General features: G+C 39.9%; 2 protein-coding genes across 3 annotated transcripts; both read left to right on the plus strand.

The window, feature by feature from the left end:
* Positions 1-1,676: 1,676 nt before the first annotated feature.
* Positions 1,677-21,739, plus strand: LOC133461287 (C-type lectin domain family 6 member A-like). Of its 2 annotated transcripts, none has more exons than XM_061742147.1 (6): positions 1,677-1,849; positions 2,399-2,509; positions 9,829-9,915; positions 19,604-19,743; positions 20,066-20,184; positions 21,091-21,739. In XM_061742147.1, exons 1-6 carry the CDS (start codon positions 1,705-1,707, stop codon positions 21,239-21,241), a joined length of 753 nt encoding a protein of 250 aa, XP_061598131.1. In that variant the 5' UTR covers positions 1,677-1,704; the 3' UTR covers positions 21,242-21,739. The 2 variants fall into 2 exon arrangements, with proteins under 2 accessions (XP_061598131.1, XP_061598132.1); XM_061742148.1 differs by lacking the exon at positions 21,091-21,739 and adding an exon at positions 20,457-20,840.
* On the plus strand, positions 16,311-18,401 carry LOC133461366 (uncharacterized). Its single transcript, XM_061742255.1, has 3 exons — positions 16,311-17,070; positions 17,559-17,875; positions 18,244-18,401. The coding sequence occupies exons 1-3, from the start codon at positions 16,496-16,498 to the stop codon at positions 18,399-18,401; spliced, it is 1,050 nt and encodes a 349-aa protein (XP_061598239.1). The 5' UTR covers positions 16,311-16,495.
* Positions 21,740-22,575: the final 836 nt, after the last annotated feature.

Genomic DNA, 22,575 nt, shown 5'->3' on the forward strand with positions numbered 1-22,575 from the left:
TCCTACAAACGCTTTTTTTTCCCAACACCGTGTCATATGATGCAGCACCAGGGAGACGTCTCCACAGCTCTGCCCCATCTGACTGCGCAGACCCCTTACACATGTAGCCGGGTATCTGCTAAACCGAAGATATTTTCCTACGCTTGGACCTGTCATCCACATGAAAACGCAAATAAACGAATGTTTAAAAAAACTCCGGGCAAAGTGAAGATTTTTGAAAACTCCGTTTATGTAGATGCGTGTAGACAGAGACAGAGTCCCTGTCCACACGTAGCCGGGTATTTTTAAAACCGAATATTTTCCCCCCTCCGTTTATAAAATAATTTGTATCCACATTACATCGTTTTATAAAAAAAAACCCTTCCACACATAACCGAAGATCTGCGTTTTCGACCACATTCATAAGCATTCTAAACCTGTAGATCATCTGCGGCTCCCGGGGAAGCTGCGCCGCCGGCAGGTGCGTCTCCTTCTCGGTAAGCCGCAGTTAACGAGCCCGAGTTCCCCCGTGTCCCGCCACGGAGCTGCCGCGTTATCGACGCAGCCCTACGCCGTAGAGTCCGGCGTACGCCTACGGCGTAGGGCTGCATCGATTTAACGCGGCAGCTCCGTGGTGGGACACCGGGGGGACTCCAGCTCGTTACCCGAGAAGGAGACGCCGCTCCCGGGGAAGCTGCGCCGTGGAGGCGGCCCGGAGGCCGGAAGACCAGATGATCTACAGGTTTGGAATGCCTATGAATGTGGTCGAAAACGCAGATCTTCGGTTATGTGTGGAAGGTTTTTTTTTTTAACAACGATGTAATGTGGATACAAATTATTTTATAAACAAAGGGGGGGAAATATTCGGTTTTAAAAATACCCGGCTATTTCAGATGCATTTAATCAGAAAAAAGAGAAGATAATAAGCCTGTTTTCTGTTTAGAAAGTACAAACGTAGACAGATTACAAGTACTCACCCATCTTTTAGGAGTTACTTTCAGGAGCGCACGGCCGGGTGCTGCAGTGAATAAAGGCTGATTTACGGTTCCGCGTAAAATCGACGGCGTAGCCTACGGTGTAGGGTACGCGGCGCACGCAGCGTTCTGTGCGTCGCCGCGTAACCTACGCCGTAGGGTCTGCGTTGGTGTAACGCGGACCCATAAATCAGCCTTTTAAAAAGCGAGTTTCAGCTGTCAATCAAAAGAACGTCGGGGCCGTAACGGGTTCGTAATTATAAGGCTGTGGCCCGTCATATTGGTGTGAATACACATTCACAACCTCTTCAGTGTCACAACTAACATTAAGATCCATTATTTTTCCTATTGTTGAAATTCACCGCGCTCCCTCCAGATACGTCACTTCCGGTTCAGCTTTTTCAGATGCGGAAGTAAAATACTCTCACAAAAACAAAAATATAGTTCCTACATTATTTTCCTACACATTGATTCACAGGGGTCTCCAACCTGCAATATGCTCTTTAACTCTCAGAATTTAACTATAGTACAAACATTGTAAAAGCCACAAAAATATAAACTTCATGAAACTTTGTTCCAGTCAAAGGTTTGCAAGTTCCCTCCCACTGCTCACAGAAGGTGATGCATGAAACATTTTAGAGGTAGTTGTGGTTTTTTATGCTGTTACTTCCTGATGGTTTTTTCTATTGAAAGTTTACTAACCAACAAAGAAACAAAGTGTAGTCAGGTCAGTTACAGATTGCCTCTCAAGATGTCAACAGAAATTCAAACTGCACCAGATTTGAGAGTAAAATTCAGCAGAGGGGTTCATAGATATGGAAGAGACCAAGATCAATGTGAAATAGAGACGTTGGACGAAGGAAACCAACACTCTGATCAGGACTTACAACGAACTGGTAAGCAGTTACTCATGAACTTGTCTCAGTAACGTTGATGCTAAAAGGAAGTTTCTAGTGATTTGGTTTAAAACATAAACCATTATCAGTAATTACCAGTAACAGATGAAATCATCATTCATTTCAGATTCTGTAACTACAACATGAACAAGATTATTTAAAGACTTATTTAAAAAAGCTCATATTATTTTCAAATGTGATTTAAAATTACAAATTTTCTACATTAGTTTAACAAGACAAAGCTTTATAAGAGCTTCAGACAGGAACGTGGTGCATGGAGTGCTGCTTGGGTATTTGCAAAAATAGTATCCCTCAGGTGCTCTTCAGTCGGGGAGATCCATAAATTGTTGTAGACAGAGAACTGAGGCACTCATGAGGGTAAGGTTAATAAAATGCCTTTATTGTTGCATGGCTAATCTATTAAAAGCGTGTCTACGCGTTTCAGCCAAACTGGCCTTCGTCAGAAGTCCTGACGAAGGCCAGTTTGGCTGAAACGCGTAGAAGAGCGTATAAGAGCTTATTTCTGGATTCTGTTTTTTGCTTTTGTAGAGAAAAACAACAAGAAGAACCTCCCAGCTGTGAAAAGAAACTGTTTCAGAGTTTTCAACGTGTTCCTGGGAGTGTTTTATCTTCTGGTTCTGGTTGGATTCATCATACGCTGTGAGTATTTGCAAATTAATATGTCTGATGTGTTATATGCCACAATAGATTTACTTAAAGTGAAATAATTTAGCTGCTTTTGTTTGGTTCCTTATCAATTACAGATTTCAGTTTGAATCTGAAGGAATTAGATGATGAAGTTTCCCATGGAACCTTTAGGGATGAGATAAAAAAGAAAATACAAGTAGCACTTGCCAGACCATTAGGAGACACTCAAACCATCAGGTGGAAAAAACTGGAACAAAAGTGGTAAAAGGACCGATCAGTGGTCTCTGTTCTCTGTTCAGCTCTGTAGCTTTCAGAGTTTCTTTGACTGAATCAAAGTAATAATGGAAATAAGTGACTAGGCGTACTGAGGTAGTTCATAGATCATCACGTAGGAGCTAAACATTTAACCACATTGCTGCAGATCACACGTTTAACATCAGACTTTAATCTTTCTGGACAAACACAATTTAACAAGATGCATCAAATGAACATTTTATAAGAAACTCCATGTGACTGTAGAAGGATGAATGAGGACCAGAGTGAAGCAGTTTGTAACATTTAGAGATTAAAAGATTAAAAAGGTGGTGTTTCTTAAAAACCACTGAAGCTTCCGCTCTGTGTTTGCTCCTTATTTTGGTGTGAGGCACTACTATTTACTCACATTACAGAACACTTCACTCCCCCTTGTTAATTCCAAGTCTCATGAAGTATCTGGGGATGATGTTCTGCATCCAACCTGGGATATAGATTTCAAATTGAGAGTTATTCTATCAACCTGTGTGGTACTGAGCCATATGCTTTGGCAAGTATTCACCACACTACTAAGTTGTGCTCTACATCTTTTGGCACTCTGGATCTGGTCCCAAATCAAGGAAGACGACTGTATCTAGGGAAGCCTGGGATTCCAGCTTCTGGCAGCTGCCGTCAGTATATCCTTTTTCCAAGGGAATTTGGTCAACCTCCTTGCCAAAACAGAGAAGAAGATCTTTCCCTCTAAGTTCAACAACACAGTTGTTGGTGGGGCTGTGGTACCGACCCTGGTGGTGTGGTCTGTCTGTCCTCGTTAAAATAATGGTTAAAACACTTTCAGTCTCTCTACATAGTTACAAGAGAACCAAACCAGCAAGATAACGCCTCATCTCGTGTACAGGATGGTCATTCTGCAGTGTAGCTGTTAGTGTAATTCTTTGAAGTAAAACATGTTGCTGAGAATGGTTTTGAAAAAAACCTCTAAAGTAGAGCAGCCCTCAAAGTCAAGGGTTACTTACTAGGAAATGGACACATTTTAGCAGGTTTGTATTTTTAAATGGCAGTACTTCCTCAAAAATGTATATAAACCACATAGAAGGCTGAACAAGAAACACCAGCAGCTGAACCAGCACGGATGTCACATTGAATATTGTACAAGAGAAGATCAGCACTTCAACAGCAGATCCACAGTTAGTCAAGTACAGCACCTGTCCGGCTGTCTCTGTCCTCTCAGGATGTCCTCAGATATTTATTCTAAACCAGATTTATCAAAAAAGGTGAGATACAACAGAAATGAGCAAGAAGACAGAGCAGGATGGGAGGAGAGGGAGGTGGATATCTATGAGACTGTTGATGATTTATTTAACCTTTGTTTAACCAGGAAGTCCCATTGAGATACGAGATCTCTTTAGCAAGGGAGACCCGGCCAGACAACAGCAGCAATAAAATACACAATACAAAATACATCACTCAAAAACCACATCAAACAGTATATCCATTCTACAACAACTACATTCTTGAAGTAAATTGTTTCTTAACAAAGATTTAAATTCGATGATGTTGGGAATAATCTCACTGTTTTCCAGTTACAGGAAGAAGGTAAGTAAATGACATTTAGTTAATAAAGTTCAACTTTAGAGATAATTATGTTCAGGTATTAAACATTCATGTGTAGCGGCAAAGTTTATGATCTCTGGTTCTGCAGAACGACAGACTCAGGAGCATCATGCTCTGCAGAAAAGACCTGTCAGAGGTGCAACACTGTGTCTAGGAGTGTTGTGCACGGTGGTTTTAGTCGTGGTCGTCATCTTGTTCATATACAGTAAGATAAAATGCTTCACCTCAAAAACTACATGATGCATTTTGGTCACAAAGTAGAGAAATGGCTGTATACTGTATATCTGAAGTACTGATGACGTTGCTGAGTTTTACCAAAAAGCAAACAGAGAAGGTTGTCTGATAATAAGCCAACCTTTTTATTTACCTTTTTACTTGGGGTAGCTTTTACTTTGATTTGATTTTGATTTGATTTGATTTATTCACACTCACACATGTGAATTGGTCTTCTGGAGAAGCTATCAAAAGCTTATGGTAGGAGCCAATGAACATAAATACAGTAGGCAGGAATACATATACACTTGCACTTAATACACACAAAACAAAAGAACATGCACATTATACTAGACTACCACTTACATACAACATATCACATTACAAACACTTAACATGAAACATTTTGTAATCCCGGAGTGTACGTTTATATATATGAGCTTAAAGGAGCCGTCTGTAAGAAATGTCCAGAACTGGTACTGCAGTCACTTTCAAAATATTGTTGAGCGGCGTGTACCCTCCCCCTCCTCCCCCCGACCAGAGGTTGCCAGGTAGGCTGCAGAATGCAGCAGGAACGTAGGCTGCCATGGCTGCCATAATTAGAGCCGAGCTGGCAACCCGGATGCCGAAACAATACTGACTTGGTGATTGGGAGATAGGTGGAGGGTGGAGCTTCAGAAACAATACTGACTTGGTGATTGGGAGATAGGTGGAGGGTGGAGCTTCAGAAACAATACTGACTTGGTGATTGGGAGATAGGTGGAGGGTGGAGCTTCAGAAACAATACTGACTTGGTGATTGGGAGATAGGTGGAGGGTGGAGCTTCAGAAACACTACTGACTTGGTGATTGGGAGATAGGTGGAGGGTGGAGCTTCAGAAACACTACTGACTTGGTGATTGGGAGATAGGTGGAGGGTGGAGCTTCAGAAACAAATACTGACTTGGTGATTGGGAGATAGGTGGAGGGTTGAGCTTCAGGCCAAAACAAAAAATGACAACATAAACATCAGTTGAGGGCTGCAACTCCTCTTTTTAAACTGGAATATCCTGGCTTGAGTGCTGTTGTCAGTGACATAAGTATTTGAAATGAACATGATTTTTAAATGTCTGTTGACATATCGGGGTCATTTTATGATTCGTTTTATTTTTGCTCTTACATACAGCTCCTTTAACAATTGATTCTTTAACTGCCGTTTGAATATGGAGATGGACTGTGACTTTTTAAAGCTCATCATTCAGCTCATTCCAGATCTGTGGTCCCCAACACACAACACTCAAACTTGTTCCCACAAGTTTACGTTTTTTCCCTATAATAAGGTGTTTATGTCTAGTTTTGTGGGTGTGCTGGGGAACGGAGATTGGGATGAGTTGAGTTAGTCCGGGATTCAAACCTGAGACCACCTGATATATTATACAAGCATTATGGAAGTAGTTATATTCTTAGAGGCGAAGAATACCATAGTGGGCAAACAGATGGCGAGTAGGTGAACTAAATTCAGTCCAAGAGATGGCACGGATAATTTTTTTCTGTAAAACTTCTAATTGTTTTAGATGACTGGGGTAAGTATTACACCAAATAATATCGCAGTAATTTAAATGAGGTTCAAACAAGGTTTTATAAAGAGTGAGAAGGGCAGAGCGTGGAAGCAGGTGTCTCAGTTTGAAAAACATATCGACATATTTAGATAGTTTTTCCACAAGGTGATCTATAGTATATGACATTTAAAATTTAGACAGTCATCAATGAGGGCCCCAAGGAACTTTGTAGAGTTTACACTCTTTATTTCTTCATCATTTATTACGATCTGAAAGGCCACATTTTCCATATTTATTTGTTTTTTATTGAAACAAAATAATATATAATTTGCTTTCTTAATATAAAGAGAGAGTTTATTTACTTTAAACCAAATGTCCACTTTAGAGAGCTCATTATTAAGGAGGTCTTGGAGTTCATGAATGTTTTTATGTGATATAAAAAGGTTTGTATCATCAGCAAAAATGATTTTTTGGAAGACCTTTGAGCAGTTGACCAGATCATTTGTATAAATAATAAAGAGTAAAGGCCCTAAAATAGAACCCTGAGGAACCCCATATTTGATGTGTCTATATTTGGATTTGTTGTCATGGATATGTACATATTGTTGTCTCTGTGAAAGGTAACTATTGAACCATTTAAGAGCTGTGCCTCTTATCCCATAGTGGGTCAATTTGTTTAGCAGTATGTTATGATCGATGGTATCAAAGGCCTTTGAGAGGTCCAGACACACACCAATGCCATATTCTCCTTTATCTAGTGCATCGTTTACCCTTTCGAGGAGATCAAGTACAGCCATACAGGTAGTGCTTTTTTTCTGAATCCATACTGAGATGGTGTAATTATATTTAATTTATTAAGATAGTCATTCAGTCTATTGTAAACAACTCTCTCCAGTATTTTGGAGAATGTAGGTAGTATTGATATGGGGCGATAATTTTCTCTGTCATTTTTGTCACCAGATTTATATACAGGAATGATTTTAGCTATTTTGGTCATTACGGGAACAATACCTGTAGATAGGGAGAGATTGAGACAGTGGGCTAGAGGCTCGACAATTATATTTGCAATATATTTTAGGATTTTACTATTAATCTCATCCTCACCTGCCGAATTGGAGCTTTTCTTAGCCATTATAATGTTTAAGACTTGATTTTTATCCGTTGGTTTCAGAAAAAAATAATTTAAATAATTATCTGTCAAGTATTGCTTAAATGACATAGTCAAGAAACCAAGAACTACTGGGGTTTTTCTACTTACAACATGTGGGACATTTCTGTGGACAAATGCTTTAAGAGTTACATGTTAGGGTCAGAGATTATTGTTTTCATTGTAGTACACGTTATCTGTCATAAGTCTTGGACCATTCATAAGTATTGATCCTGATCAGTGAAACAACAACATACACCTGCAGAACAAGAACCAGTAGATTCATATGAGCTGGATGAATTGTTTCTAAGTAGAGTCGTTGTACCGCTCTGAGACAGATAAGATGTATTCTTGTTCAAACGGATCCCTCCTCACTTATGGGATTTTGCTGGCATGCTCTGTTTTTTTTTAATGAAACATTAAAATATTATTTTTTTTTATGATCAATTTTTTTATTAAGAATGTCATGGATACAAGATGATCAAGGTATTGTGATAAATGGGATATAGAATGGGAGCAGTATGGTCAGAGATTCCTCCTTTTTCTTATATTAAATAAAACAAAAAAAGAAATAAAAATTAAAGCTGCAAGCAGCGATGAACGGGCCCTCGCGCCTGCAATTTTCACCAATAAAAGTCAAGGACTCAAAACTTAAGTCCAATGACACCACCCATGACTCTTTATGTCAAACCATTCAAAAGTTATGGCAGAAAATAGGAACTATCAAATATCGACCAATCAGAAGAAGGGGCGGGGCTAATTAAAGCCAATGAAGGTCAAGTACTCAATACCGAGTCAGATGACACCACCCACGAGTCTTTATATCAAACCATTCAAAAGTTATGGCAGAATTCAATTCAATTCAATTTTATTTGTATAGCATCTAATACAACAGAGTTGTCTCTAGACGCTTTCCAGAGACCCAGACATGAATCCCCGAGCAATTATTACATAAACACTGGCAGGTAAAAACTCCCCTAGTGGGAGAAAAGCCTTAAGCCAAACAGTGGCAAGAAAAAACTCCCCTTTAGGAGGGAAGAAACCTTGAGCAGGACCAGGCTCATAAGGGGGGACCCTCCTGCCGAAGGCCAGACTGGGGGGTCGGGGACGTCAGCAGCACAGCAGGCAGGTGGAAGCAGCAGCGGGAATTGTTATGGAAAAGAAACCAGGCCAAGTTGAGTCGAATCGAGCTGAGATGAGTACAGTTGAGTAGGTACTAGTGGAAAAGAGCCAATAGAACCTCGGCAGAGTAGCTACAGAAAAAGTATCTACTCGGTACGGGTAGACCCCTAGTGGTAAAGAACCATACAGAGTGGACGCGAGTCGGGCTGAGAAGGTACTAGTGGAAAAGGACCTTTAGTGCTGGAAAGTAGTGCATGCTGCAAAGACAACCTGACTGCACATGAGGCCTCTAATGGCCTTAAATGCTGGCATGACATGAAGCTGTTGAGGTGGTGTGACACGGTGGTGAGTGAACGCACCACAACAATTCAGAGTGTGACACTAATAACTAAACCAGACTTCCTGTCTGGATCCAAGTGGCAGCGGAAGTACCGCTTCTTATTGAGCTGCTGATGTAAATTTAAATGTACTTTATTTATATAGCCCTTTTCAGCCACCTCTAGGTGAGCCAAAGTGCTTTACAGAATAAAACATACAGAAATACAACATACAATCATAAGACAGAGCAAAAAAATAAATAGAATAAAAGAAAAAGAGTAAAAAGTGTCACCAAACTACTGGGGGGGGGGGGGGGGGCTATTGAAAAGGCTCGGTCACCCCAGCGCTTGACCTTTGTCCTGGGCACTTCCAACAACAGTTGGTTTGAGGATCTCAGCGCCCTGCCATGCTCACACGCCATTAAAAGCTCCGATAAATAGGGTGGGGCAACGCTGTTGAGGGCTTTAGAAACAAACATTAACAGTTTAAAATCAATTCTAAAATGGACAGGATACCAATGGAGTGACTGGAGGACCGGAGTAATGTGCTCACGTCTTTTAGTGTTAGTTAAAAGACGGGCAGCTGCATTCTGCACTAGTTGAAGGCTAATAGAGGACTTGGAGACGCCAACATATAGTGCATTACAATAGTCTGATCTTAAAATAACCATTAGAGCCAGACAAACCACAATACATCTGATCCTTCCTAGAACTAGTTTGCCTACAGAGACAGATTAAGTGGAATTTCCCCCAGACAACGAAGCTTCAGAGATCGTTAGGACATGTAAACCTCTTCATCAGAATAAGGTGCAAGTTTGAGGAGAAGGTTAAACTTCTGCAGACACTAAAAGGATATAAACATGATATAGAAGGTAACATCTGAGAAGATGCTTGACTTTCATATATATACACACACAAACACACACCGTTACATCCCAGTGATGAAAATAATCAGTTATAAAATTCCAGTTCCTAATTTCCTCAGCATGTCAGATTTACTGTCATTACGCCGCACTGCTTGTTGAATTAAAACATATAACTACAATTTGTAACAGTAGAGCATTATCCAATAAAAACCTTAAAGTAAATGGTTTCTGTTTATTAAAAGCAAATGTAATGTGTGTTACAGCTATTTTACTCACCTTGGAAGTCAACCAGCTGAAGACCAAACTCATCCAACTGAATAACTACAATCAGCTGCTCAACAATGTTTCTGGTAAGGAAACTTTTAAAATGAGCAAAAAAACTCAAGCTACACAATCACCACCTAGAATGTAACTTTCATTAATTTGTTTACCAAAATTTCATGGCATAGTAATTATGATCATTTTCTCCAACGAAAGAGACAAAAAGCAGAAAAAAGAGTAAGAAAACGGACTGAAAGATACATTTAAATATGGATTTTTTATTTCCCATGATGAAAACACTTGAGAAATATAGACAATGTAAATCAGAGGATAATGTTAAAAAAAGATCTGAAAGTAAGTGATAGTAACAGAGATAGATGTTCAGTTGTTTCCTCTCTTACTTTCTGAATGTGTGCGCGGTCACACGTGCACATGTGGGGCGAGCTCATGTCCAGGGGTCCGTTTCACAAAGCAGGTTCAACAAACTCTGAGTCTAATCCTGAACTCTTAGTTGATCTACTCTGAGATAGGAAACTCTGAGTTTTCGGTTCCAGAACAGCGGATTTGAGGTAATTTACTCAACTCTAAGTAGTTTCACCTGAAGTTAAGCCTGTGCGTGAGGGAAATAAAAAGCCATCATCAGTAGAGCGCTGATACAAGGATTCACCATGGCAACCGGCGACACAAAAGAGCGACATATATTTTCTTTTTTTTCTTTTTAACTTTATTTATCTTTTCAATTTACAAAATCCCTTTGAGGAAACATTAGTTTGCATCTCAAGATCCACATACTCCACGCCACTGGAGTTAGAAGTGTTACGTGCATATGGCGAGTATGAGAGCATATTTTGGAGAAAAAAAAAAGAAATTTTATTGTCATTTAGATCAGGGCCGTCAATTGGGTACGGCAGCTGCCACACCTCGGCTTCAGGGGAAAATGTAAATGTTTTTTTTTTTTTAAATACATTTATGGAATTACTCTGCATCTATTTGTATTGATTTATTCTATTACTTAATACATATAAAATAACTACAAATGCATATCAGAACAACATGATGGATTTCAGTAGGTATTATCTATCCCAACACTTGTATATCCCCCTCATATCTTGAAATGTCCCAGCGTCCCTGACGACAGTGGTCGCTATCAATCTGGTTTTTAGTGTGCTCTGCAGTGTTACTAACTTACAAAAATGAAAAGGAAGCAGACAACCACGCAATAAAAAAAAAAGAAAGAAGGCAAGTGATGGGTCCAGAAGATATTAACGAGGCTGTTAGCCACTGATGGATTAATTATGCAAGTTCATCTTAAAGTAAGATAAATCCTCTTATACATCTGTGGGAAATATTTGACTTTTTTTTACTCTCCCTCTCCTTTTTGCATTTGGACTTTAACTGTTTGAAGTTAAACTGGGATGTCCCTGTAATATTGTTGCACTGACATAGTGAATAAAGTGAACGAGTTAAATTGCATTTGTTAGATAAGCCTTTTCTGCTCTCATATCTGCCGCTTGCTGTCCGTGGTGCAGAAAACGGATGCGTATCGCGTAAAGACCCATTGGCTGAATTGACGCCACTGAGGGAGGAGACGGAGAGAAACTCCAGGTTCGCTGAGATAAACCTGCAGGTCCCGACCAGGTTAGGTTCAGAGCGTCTGTTACTACGGTAACTGACCGAGACAGGGTCGGCGCCAGAGCAAATATTCAGAGGGGGCACGAGGCTTATTAGGGCGGGCACCAAATCAGTCGTGTAGGACAGCATTTTAAGGAAAAAAGTGCATTCTCACTACTTTCCTATTAATAATCTGTCTAAAACATGTGGAGAAATCAAATCACTTAGGTGGAAATAATGCAAGGAAGCGCACATTTTACTTTGACTGAAAACGTTTTAAGCCTTTTTGTGTGCGCACAGCGGCAGCCGCCGCCGGCTTTGCCATTCATTGTGTATGTGCTGCGGCTCCGCGCAAGGGCGCAGGGTCTGCAGCCGAGGTCGGCGGCGCGCATCCTGGCGCACGCCGGGATGGGCGTCTCTGTGAGTCTGTGTGAGGAGCTGTGGGATGCGAGACTGCAGGCCTATCGGGACATCAATAAAAAGGGACAAACTTGGAGAGAAATCTCCTAGAATATGGACATACCTGGTGTGTTTAAAAGTGGTAGAAATGTGATATTCTTTTGCTCTTTTAACAATAAAATGTTCATTTAAAATAAAATATAGCATTTCCATGCCTCATATCAGGATCAATTGAATCATTTATCAATATTATGAAACTTTTTTTCGGTCGCCAAGCAACCTGCAACAAATATATACAGAGGTCTCCCTGCTCCTGGATCCACCTATCCAGCATGTTTTAGGTGTCTCCCTGCATGAGCACACCTGATTCTAATCAATGGTCGTCATTAACTTGTCATCAAGGCCTGGACAGTTCTGTTGTTGACACAGCTCCTTGTATCATGGTGTGCTGAAGCAGGGAAAGATCTAAAACATGCTGGATAGTGCTCTCCAGGACGCGCATGCGCGCCCTGCTCTGTGACGACTCTGCGCCACCCCGGCGCTGTTGCCGAGGCTTTACTCGTAACACACAACGAGGTCACATACATGTTTTTAATATATCAAGGTGATCCGTTCATGCCCCGACAGAGCGGGGGAACGGCAGGCAGCAGGCCGGCTGTCAGAGCTGACAGCCGGCTCTGCTGCGCCGGGTGAGGCGCTGGGCGAGGCGCAAAGTGGGGCGCAGGTTTTTGCGCAGAGCGAAGCGACCAGTGTACAGAGCTAGATGGCAGAGTCTAGAAGTTAGGCTCTGTTGAAGGGGCTGACTGGACAGACTGCCACCAGGTCTGTGTTGGATGGAGAGGAGGATAATGTAATGGAGGAGCGCTTTCGGGAAATTTGTTTACCGCCAAAGAAGAAAAGTGAGGGGGCACAGTGACTGAAGTAAGCGGGCACTGCCCCCTGGTGCCCCCCCATGGCGCCGACACTGGACCGAGAGCTTAAGTTACCTCTCTTTGTGAAACAGGCTAGAGTTACTCCTCTTTCTCTGGTTTGAGTTACCTCCCTTTGTGAAACGGAAAACTCAGAGTTTCCCTCATTTCAGGGTTAACAGACTCAGAGTTTTCACTAAACCTGCTTTGTGAAACGGACCCCAGGAGGCTGAAACTGAGTGTATTCAGTTACAACGCTGCCATCTAGCGGTCAATATGTGCAACAACATGATGCTTTTTCCTCTTTATTTCATGTTTCTCCTTCAGATCAGTTTTCTTAAATCCAGGTCCTCAGGACTCCACTTCCCTTCAGGTTTTAAATGTTTATATTCTCCAACACACCTGATTCAAATTAAAATCTCACCATCATCTTGTCATCAAAGTCTACACAATCCTGTTAATGACATGTTCACTTGAACAGGTCATGCAGGTCTGTGGCCCTTGGGGACCTGGATTTGGGAACACTGGGTTACAGTTTTGCTGTGTTATTTCTGTTATTTACATCTTTCATATTCATTTTTTACATTTAGTCTGATTTCTGTACTTCAGTAATGTATAATAGTATTTGTCCATTTGTGTTTTTATTATTATTAATCTATAATTTTTTTCAACAGAATGTCTGTATGACCAGTTCTTGTTAATTAGGGCCATTTTGTATCCGTAGGAATTATTATTTTTTCCTCGTTTTTATTTTTCTGACGAAATGAAGGCCTTTTTTTCCCCCTAAACGTGCCCCACAAGTCACCAAATTTTGCACGCAAGCCACGCCTGGCGAGAAATTTGATATTTAATTGTTTGCATTAATGAGCGTGGCCTAATGGCTCAACAGCGCCCCCTTGAAAACTTTGTGCCTCAAGCCCCACAATACGGTTTGACGTACATGCACGGAAATCGGTACACACCTGTATCTTGTCGCAACTTAAAAGTCTCTTGGTGTCATGGCCGAAACCGAACAGGAAGTTGGCCATTTTGAATTAATCGTGTAATTTTGCCGCAATATATGCCATTCCTTTGGCCACTTCTTCGCCCGAACCGTAACGTGCACCCAGGTATGTTATACATCAACATGTGCGTATCGATCCTGCGACGATGCACATTACTTTTCTCAGTCAAAAGCATTAACGTGGCGACGCTAGAAGCCAAAAAGCGCGCCCCTCCTTCATCAGATTGGTCCATATTTGATAGTTCCTACTTTCTGCCATAACTTTTGAATGGTTTGACATCAGGTGTCAAGTAACGAAGTACAAATACTTTGTTACCTTACTTAAGTAGAAATTTTGATTATCTATACTTCACTGGATTAATTATTTTTCAGACGACTTTTTACTTTTACTCCTTACATTTTCACGCAATTATCTGTACTTTTTACTCCTTACATTTTAAAAACAGCCTCGTTACTCTATTTCATTTCGGCCTTTAAAAAAAAACTATCCAGTTAAATTGCTCCATCCGGATAGAGTGAATTTGGTTGTGGTTGGATGAGAAGTATAAACATAATACCATTCTGACACCCTATTGGTTTGTACGCGATCCATTGCACGTGCACATGACACATGGCGCTGGTCACGTTAGTCTGAAGTCCGTGGCAGAGACGCAAGAGAACTCGTCGGGAGAAAAACCAAGCACCAGCGAGGAGATTGGTAGCCAGGCCCAGGAAGACCAACCAACTGTTGTACATCCCTGGCCGTACCTGGAGGAATTGTTCCAAATGGTTGGATGCAAAAACAACTTCTTTAGAATGCGCTGCAAGCTCTGCGCAACGAAGTACCACGAGCTAATGGCTTTCAAAAACTCGCCGTCTAATTTGAAAAAGCATATTGAGGTAAGATGAAACTAAAATTTCTTATTATCAGTGGGTTATGGGCAAAATACTGTAGTAACGTTAACCTAGTGATGTAGGCCTACTCATGGTTAATTTGCAGTGTTTGCTATGGGGAGATAATGTTAAATTACTTAATTACTTAATTAACTAGCTGACATTAACTAGCTACATGCTAAGACATGCCATCAACTTTGCAAGTTCGTTTGGTGGGCATGGTGAGATTTGAAATTCAACTTTTTAGCCAAATGTTATCTGAGCTTATATTATTGTTATATGCAATATTTTTAAGTTAATTGTGCAAAGCTATAATCTGCAGCTTGTTGATAAAGCATGTAACGTTAAGGATAGGCATGGTCCTGTCTGTGTATGAGTGCGCGCGCCTGTGTTAATTAGTTTTGTTAGTTTCAATTTATTGTCCTTTCGGAAATTCTTTTTGCATCTGTGGCAGTCAGAATACATACAGTCATGGAAACAATGATTAGACCACCCTTAGACCACTCCTTCTATTCTTGTTCATTTTAATGCCTGGTACAACTAAAGGTACATTTGTTTGGACAGACATAATGATAACCACAAAATAGCTCATAAGAGTTTTATTTAGGAGCTGATATCTAGCCATTTTCCATGGTTTTCTTGATAATAACCTACAACATCACTTAAGTTTTTACATCAATAGCTATAGCACTGTACTGCCAAATACAGTGCTTTTCTGCATTCAATGTTTTCTTTTCTTTCTGTTTTAGTCACATGATACACTTTAGTGGTACCAGGCATTAAAATGAACAAGAAATTGAAGAAAAAAGGGTGCTCTAATAATTTTTTCCATGACTCTAGAACCGACATAAAACAATATAGTGCAATACAGTACAATACATTGAAAACAATTATGACACGGCATAGTAGAATCCTTGTTCCCAAAGTGCTTCACACCAAACCTAGTGGAAAATTATGAAATTAATAATTTATCTATAATTTATTTAGCAGAGCTATACTAGAGGGTATGAAAGATGGGGCAGACTAGTGTTATTTGGGTCTTTGTAAAGAGGTAATAGGCCCAACTAGCACCTATCAGCCTCTCAGTTTAAAATGAATTCAAGTCGGACTATCTCATCAATAATGCCACTTTTCAGATATGCCAGTTGTTTGTAGTCCTAATTCCTAAAACAGCTTTAAGTGGCAATATTCTGGTCTGCTCAAGATAATTTCATAGACCAGTGAAACAGTGCACCCTAACTTGTAGTCTGACCTTCATTCATGAACTTCACACAGGGCATTTAATACAGCAGAAGTCCCAGATGTCTGAGCTTGTGGTTTGAGAGAAATAAAATGAATCTCAATCTGTGCCTGTGCATTTATTTTCTCCACAGAAGAAACACCCCACTCATCTAAAGAGGTACATGCAGCATACTTCAGCAGCCCTCAAAAGGAAGTCATCAACTGAAGGTTCTTTGGCCCCACCCTCTCAACAAACCAAGCTGTGCGAGACTCAAAGAGTGTCGCAAACAAGTGTGGATAAAGCAGTCCTCAAATTTGTTGTCCAAAGCTTGCACCCATCACACATCGTTCACTAACAGGGCTTCATTGATCTTGTGCAACATCTTCAGCCAAATACGAATGTCATGACACGCAATACTGTTGTAAACAAAATCACAAAGGCGTCTGCTGAAATGAAAACAAACCTGAAAGCTGCTCTTAGTGAAATTGAGTTAATCGCAACAACAACTGACTGCTGGACGGCATACCGTCGCGGTTTCATTGGTGTCACTGCACACTGGTTTAACCCCCAGACCATGCAGAGGTCCTGTGCTGCCCTGGCATGCAAACACCTTAAAGGGTCACATACATTTTCTGCTCTGGCTGGTGCCCTAAATGATATTCACACAGAATACAACAATCAGAGAGAATATTGTTCGCACTACCACTGACAACGGATCAAACTTCCTGAAAGCCTTCAGAGTTTATGGGCAGACTGAAGAGAACAATAATCCTGAACCGGTAGGAGAGGGTGATGGAGAAGAGCATGATGGTGGCCAAAATGATGACGATGAAGAAGAGGAAAGCTTTGAAGGTGTTGAATTTGTTGATACCGGAGCCCTGTTGGACGAAGATGACTACTTGGAATACCAGCTGCCCAAGCACCATCGCTGCGCCTGCCACCTCCTCAATTTAGTGTCCACAGTTGATGCTTCAAAAGCAGAGGTCACCTCATTGTATAATCGTGTGTCAAGGTCCACATTTGCCAAATGCTCTAGCCTGTGGAACAAAAGTTCAAGATCAACCATCGCATGTGAAGTAATTGAAGACCATTGCAAACTCCAACTCATAAGGCCTGTTGCTACGAGGTGGAATTCACTCTTCTCAGCAGTAGAAAGAATAGTGCGAATAACAAAAGAACAAGGTGAAGGAGCCCTTGCAGCTGTCTGCAGTGAACTAGATACACCTAAGTAAGTGTCTGCTTTTCTGCCTTTCAGTTGATGAAGTGATTATAGATTAAGTCACAGTTTTATACTCTGAATGCCGTAGAACAGTGTTTCTCAATCCTGGTCCTCAAGTACCACTGTCCTGCATGTTTTAGATGCTACCCTGCTTCAGCACACCATGATAAAAGTACCTGTGTCATCAACAGAGCTGTGCAGACCTTGGTGACAAGCTAATTAGGACCTTTAATTAGAATCAGGTGTGTTGGTGCAGGGAAACATCTAAAACATGCAGGACAGTGGTACTCGAGGACCAGGATTGAGAAGCACTGCCGTAGAACATATGCCAATATGCAGTCCCCATATTTACTATGGATGTGATTTGAACACAACTACATTTCTAAAAGTCTCGGATGATAATATTTTTCCTTTTTAATGATCAGTTCCTTCAGTTGAAGGTGCTACATCAAGTAGGCTAAATGTTCCATATTGTTTTTTTTCCCTTCTTTGTACAGGTTTACTCCAGTGGAACTTGCATTTCTTGCAGAGTATGCAAAGACAATGAGCCCAGTTGCAAAGGCACTTGATGTTCTCCAGGGAGAAACCAGTGTGCAGATGGGATGGTTGGTCCCCACCATAACTCTCCTAAGGACCAAGCTCCAGCACCTTCAAGTCACCTCCAAGTTCTGTGAGCCTTTGATCGCTGCAGTTGTTTCAGGCCTTGAAAAACGTTTCGGAGAGATGCTTGCAGATCCAGAGCTGATAGCCGCAGCCATTCTAGTTCCCAAATTTAAGACCTGCTGGACAAGTGACGAAAATATACTCAAACTTGGTAAGTGTCTCACTTTTCAGCTTCCCCTCAATACGTGTCATTTTTATGGAGACAGTGAAATGAGTTTGAAATGACTGGTTTCAATGATTTACACACACACACACACACACACACACACACACACACACACACACACACACACACACACACACATATACATATATATATATATATATATATATATATATATATATATATATATATATACACACACACACACACACACACACACACACACACACACATATACATATATATATATATATATATATATATATACACACACACACACACACACACACCAATATCCAGTACACTATTACAATACTGTCTAAATCTAAATTATACAAAATGTTTTTATTCCACAGGTCTTGACTATATCAGAAGCCACTTGGACTGTCATGCCGAGAATCAAGTCAGCGAAGGCTCCCCGTCCTCTGAGGAAGAGGACTTCTTTTCCTCCTTGAAGAAGACGAAACGACCCAGCAGTTGGATGCGTACCTGGGGTGCCCCGGAGACACGGTAGAGGTTGCAGGGCTGATCTTCAGGCCAAGAAGAGCCTGCATTGGCTCAAAGAACTTTGAGAACCAGTTGCTTTTGCGGCTGAACCAAGCCTATTGGTAACTCTTTGTTAAATATTCTGTGCTTGACTGATGCAGATCTGATGTATAAAGTTTGTTAAATCGACGGATCGATCCTCCCTTTTACTTTATGATCTTTTTATATTTTTTATATTTTTTAACTTAAAAAGTGACAAAAACAAAAGTGGGAGAGGAAAAAAAAGTTATTAATACCGGTGTGGTGTTTGTTTACAGTCGTTTCATTTCCATATGTAACTAACTTGGATGTACATTTTAATAAAAGTTAGGATAAATGATAACATGCCTCTGAAGTTTGACTTTTTGCACCATTACAATACTTATAGGCAACTAGTCATCATATCTCCTGCTCTCTGAAACACTTGTTAATGCTCAATAGTACACATATATGGTTCTTTAATATATTTGCATTATACTAAGATGCATTCATTTTCAATGGCTTTTGTGCTTAATGACTTTTTTACATTACTTTTACTTTTATACTTTAAGTACTTTTGAAACCAGTACTTTTGTACTTTTACTTGAGTAAAAAACTCTACAGGAGTATTTTTAAACTCTAGTATCTATACTTCTACTTGAGTAATGAATGTGAATACTTTTGACACCTCTGTTTGACATAAAGACTCGTGGGTGGTGCCATCGGACTCGGTTTTGAGTCCTTGAACATAATTGGTGTAAATTAGCCCCGCCCCTTCTTCTAATTGGTCGATATTTGATAGTCCCTATTTTCTGCCATAACTTTAGAATGGTTTGACATACAGAGTCGTGGGTTTTGTCATCCGCATTTAGATGTCTTCAGGCCTGAAGACATCTAAATGCGAGTCATACAAGCGCTTCCACTGCAGCACGCCTGAACGTGCACAAGAGTGCGAGGGCCCGTTCATCGCTGCTTGCAGCTTTAATTTATTTTATGTTTAACTAGGGATATAAATATCTTATTTCTATGAGTGTAACTTTATTAAAAATGAATAAGACAGAAATCTAGAGCTAAAATGTTTTAACAAATAAACTGAAAGGTAAAAGTGACACCTAAAGGAGATATCTGAATATTGAAAGAACACTCATAAATGTGATGCTCAGTAACATGAAATCTTTCTAAAAACTTGTCTGTCTGATATCTGATATGAAGGAGAGTGTCCTGAAGGATGGAGAAGATTTGGATCCAGTTTTTACAAAAAATTCACTGAGAGTAAAACTTGGTCTGAGAGCAGGAGGGAGTGTGAGAAAAGAGGAGCTGATCTGGTGATCATAAGCAGCAAAGAGGAGCAGGTGGGTGTTTCATGTCAGTGTATTTGATGTTACCTCAGTTTTCTGTTACCTCAATTACATCCACCTTACAATAATACAATGGGCGCATTGCATCATTTTTTTTTAAATAAGACGTTTATATGCGCCTAATGGTCGCAAAAATACGGTACTTGTTTTCTCCACCTGCTGTCAGTCTGTGTGCTGCTTCTGTCTCCATCCTGATGGATTTCAGTTGAAAATGTGTTTTTAAATCTTTTTGATTCTTTTCAAACACAATCATCAGGATACTGAGACAGATATGCAGATTCATGACGGCAGAAACTACTTTTGTCTCGTCATTTAGGATTTTGTGGGACAACTGGACACAAATGAAAACTCCTGGATTGGTCTGAAAGCTGAATGGTCACAAAGTAAACAGATATTTGAATGGAAATGGGTGGACGGATCACCACTGACAACAACGTAAGACAGTGTTTCTTTTACAATTTCATCAAAGTCATTGTTTCAAATTGTTAATAGGTATAACAGCAAAACATGTTAAAAACTGTATCATCAGGATTTCTGTAACACATTTATTTGAATGAACAGCTGCATGAACTCTTCAACTTTAGTCTGTGATGAATTTATTTCATAAAAACTCAACAAGAATTCTGATGAAACAAACTTCAAACCTTCGTTCTCAACAGTTTTTAAATTGTGTATTTAGTTTGTGTTCTGTATTTTTGACCCATCAGAACAACAGCAGAATGACCGAATTCAAGTCTTTTCCTCTTTGGTGACTTTAACAACATTAAACATGAAACACCTGAACGTCAACATTAGAATCTGGGATGAAATAAAAGAGCAGTTTCACCACAAAGTTTTCCTGCAGACTAACTGGTTCAACCAACATCAACAGACAACCGTTTCAAGGTTTTGTCTGTAAAACTGCTGCACAAGCTGGTAAAACAACAGCTCAACTATGACACCTTTATCACCAATGAAACATGAACATTTAGAGACTGAAAACCTTGACAGTGTTTCTAGTGTCTGAGAGGATTCACAGTAGGACGTCTTCAGAAGAGCTGAGTGTGGTTGGGAACAGAGACACTAATGAGCATGTGCAGGGAGATGAAAAACCAGGATGCAGATCAGCAGGAGAGAAGAGATTTGTGGAAGATGTGCAGACTGAGCTGCTTTCACTGGAATAAATGAATGGATACCATGTTGGAGTATTAAATGAAGACCTCATCCAACATCTGGAATCAGACCAGAAGTTCATTGTGATCTTTAAGAAGTGAAAACTAATTAAAGAAAGTGTCAGTTTTATCAGAAAATGAAAATAATCTTGATTTTCATCTCAGTTGAACATGTTCTAATACTTCACAGGTTCTGGGCTGCAGGATGGTCTCAACATCAGTATAACCAACAACAATATCCTGCACTGTGTTGTACTACTGAAGGGAAATGGAAATCTTCATATTACAATACCAATAAAAACTGGATCTGTGAGAAGAAAAAACAAGATTTCATTGTTTAATTGTGTTTCGTGTGTCATTTATAAATGTGGTTATTCTGAACTGTACAGGGTAGTGAAGCTGTCATCAGAACTACAGGAGAACTTGATAATGCTGAAGTCAAATATAATGATTGCAAATAAATATAAATTAAGCTTTTATTCACTTTGTTTACTTGGGTTGTTTTATTTTTTTGTGTGAGGAATGAAGAGTTATCAGCTAAAATAATTGTCTGTATTCTGCTACATTTACATAAACATTTGTCGTCCTGCTTAATTTTCCCCAAAACCCATCAGAAAGTATATTAACAAAATGCAAAGTGTATTTCAACAGAGGAAGAAACATCAATAAACAAGGAAACTTGACAACAGTTGTTGGATTAAATGTTTTGGATTAAATGTTTCAGACACAAAGTCTAAAGTTACAAATTAGTTGTTTTTAACATGAAAGTGTTTAAATTAAAGATACTAAAATACAAGAACATGAGGATGTTCATGATGTTCAAATATTTGTAAATAAAGAACGCCGTCGTCAACTTACGTAAGTGTGTTATCTGTTTTATTTTTTCCATTTCTTAGAAAGTTTCTGAGTTTGAAACTGGAACTGATCAGCCAGAACATCACAGCCACTTGTTCAGTTTCTGGGTTATGCAGCAGCTCCTCGTGGTCCTAAAAGACCTCCAACCAGTCAGGATCTGAACAGAACCATCTGAGGGAGTCCTGCAGTGTCTGGTACCAGGATTTTAGAAACAGATCATTTAGACTTTATAAACATTTTCTCATCATAAATTGAAATATTTCCATTTTTCTTTTATTTTCTTTTTTTTCTTTCTCTGAGATTCTAATGTTTTTCTCAGTGCTCCATAAAATCAGTCTTCTTCTCACTGAATGTTTAAACTCTTAGATCTTTCTTTTAAACTTCTAAACAATAAGTTCTCTTTTCCAAGTTCTTCATTCTCTCCCTGAAGGTCTCTGTCTCATCCAGATGAGTTTGACACAGGCCCAAACCAAGCAGACTACCAGAAGAAACAAACTCTCTCCATCAAATGTCTATGTTTTGATAGAGACCTGAGATTCAAGATGGGAACCAGTTTGAGTTCATGCATGAATGAATGAATGGATGGAAACTTCAGATCACTTTTGTTGTGAATTGACATGAAAAAGGTAAAATGAAGTGAAATGAACTGGAAAGAATAAGCAGCTTTTGTCTCCCCAGTAGTTGGTAGTGTGGCTGAGTGGTCTAAGGTGCCGGATTAAGGCTCCAGTCTCAAAAGAGGTGTGGGTTCAAATCCCACCATTGCTATTAAGTCTTCAATGAAGCTTTCATCTACTGATAATTGTATGTGGCCTGATCTAAA

Source organism: Cololabis saira, chromosome 15 (assembly GCF_033807715.1).
Source record: "Cololabis saira isolate AMF1-May2022 chromosome 15, fColSai1.1, whole genome shotgun sequence".
Lineage (NCBI taxonomy): Eukaryota > Metazoa > Chordata > Actinopteri > Beloniformes > Belonidae > Cololabis > Cololabis saira.

Bases quoted from the DNA above. Each gene is read 5' to 3' on its own strand.
- LOC133461287 (XM_061742147.1), top strand. From the start codon at position 1,705: ATGTCAACAGAAATTCAAACTGCACCAGATTTGAGAGTAAAATTCAGC. The intron at 1,850-2,398 runs GTAAGCAGTTAC...TTGCTTTTGTAG, and splicing joins TCAGGACTTACAACGAACTG to AGAAAAACAACAAGAAGAAC. The intron at 9,916-19,603 runs GTAAGGAAACTT...TCTGATATGAAG, and splicing joins GCTGCTCAACAATGTTTCTG to GAGAGTGTCCTGAAGGATGG.
- LOC133461366 (XM_061742255.1), top strand. From the start codon at position 16,496: ATGATATTCACACAGAATACAACAATCAGAGAGAATATTGTTCGCACT. The intron at 17,071-17,558 runs GTAAGTGTCTGC...TTCTTTGTACAG, and splicing joins AGTGAACTAGATACACCTAA to GTTTACTCCAGTGGAACTTG. The intron at 17,876-18,243 runs GTAAGTGTCTCA...TTTATTCCACAG, and splicing joins CGAAAATATACTCAAACTTG to GTCTTGACTATATCAGAAGC.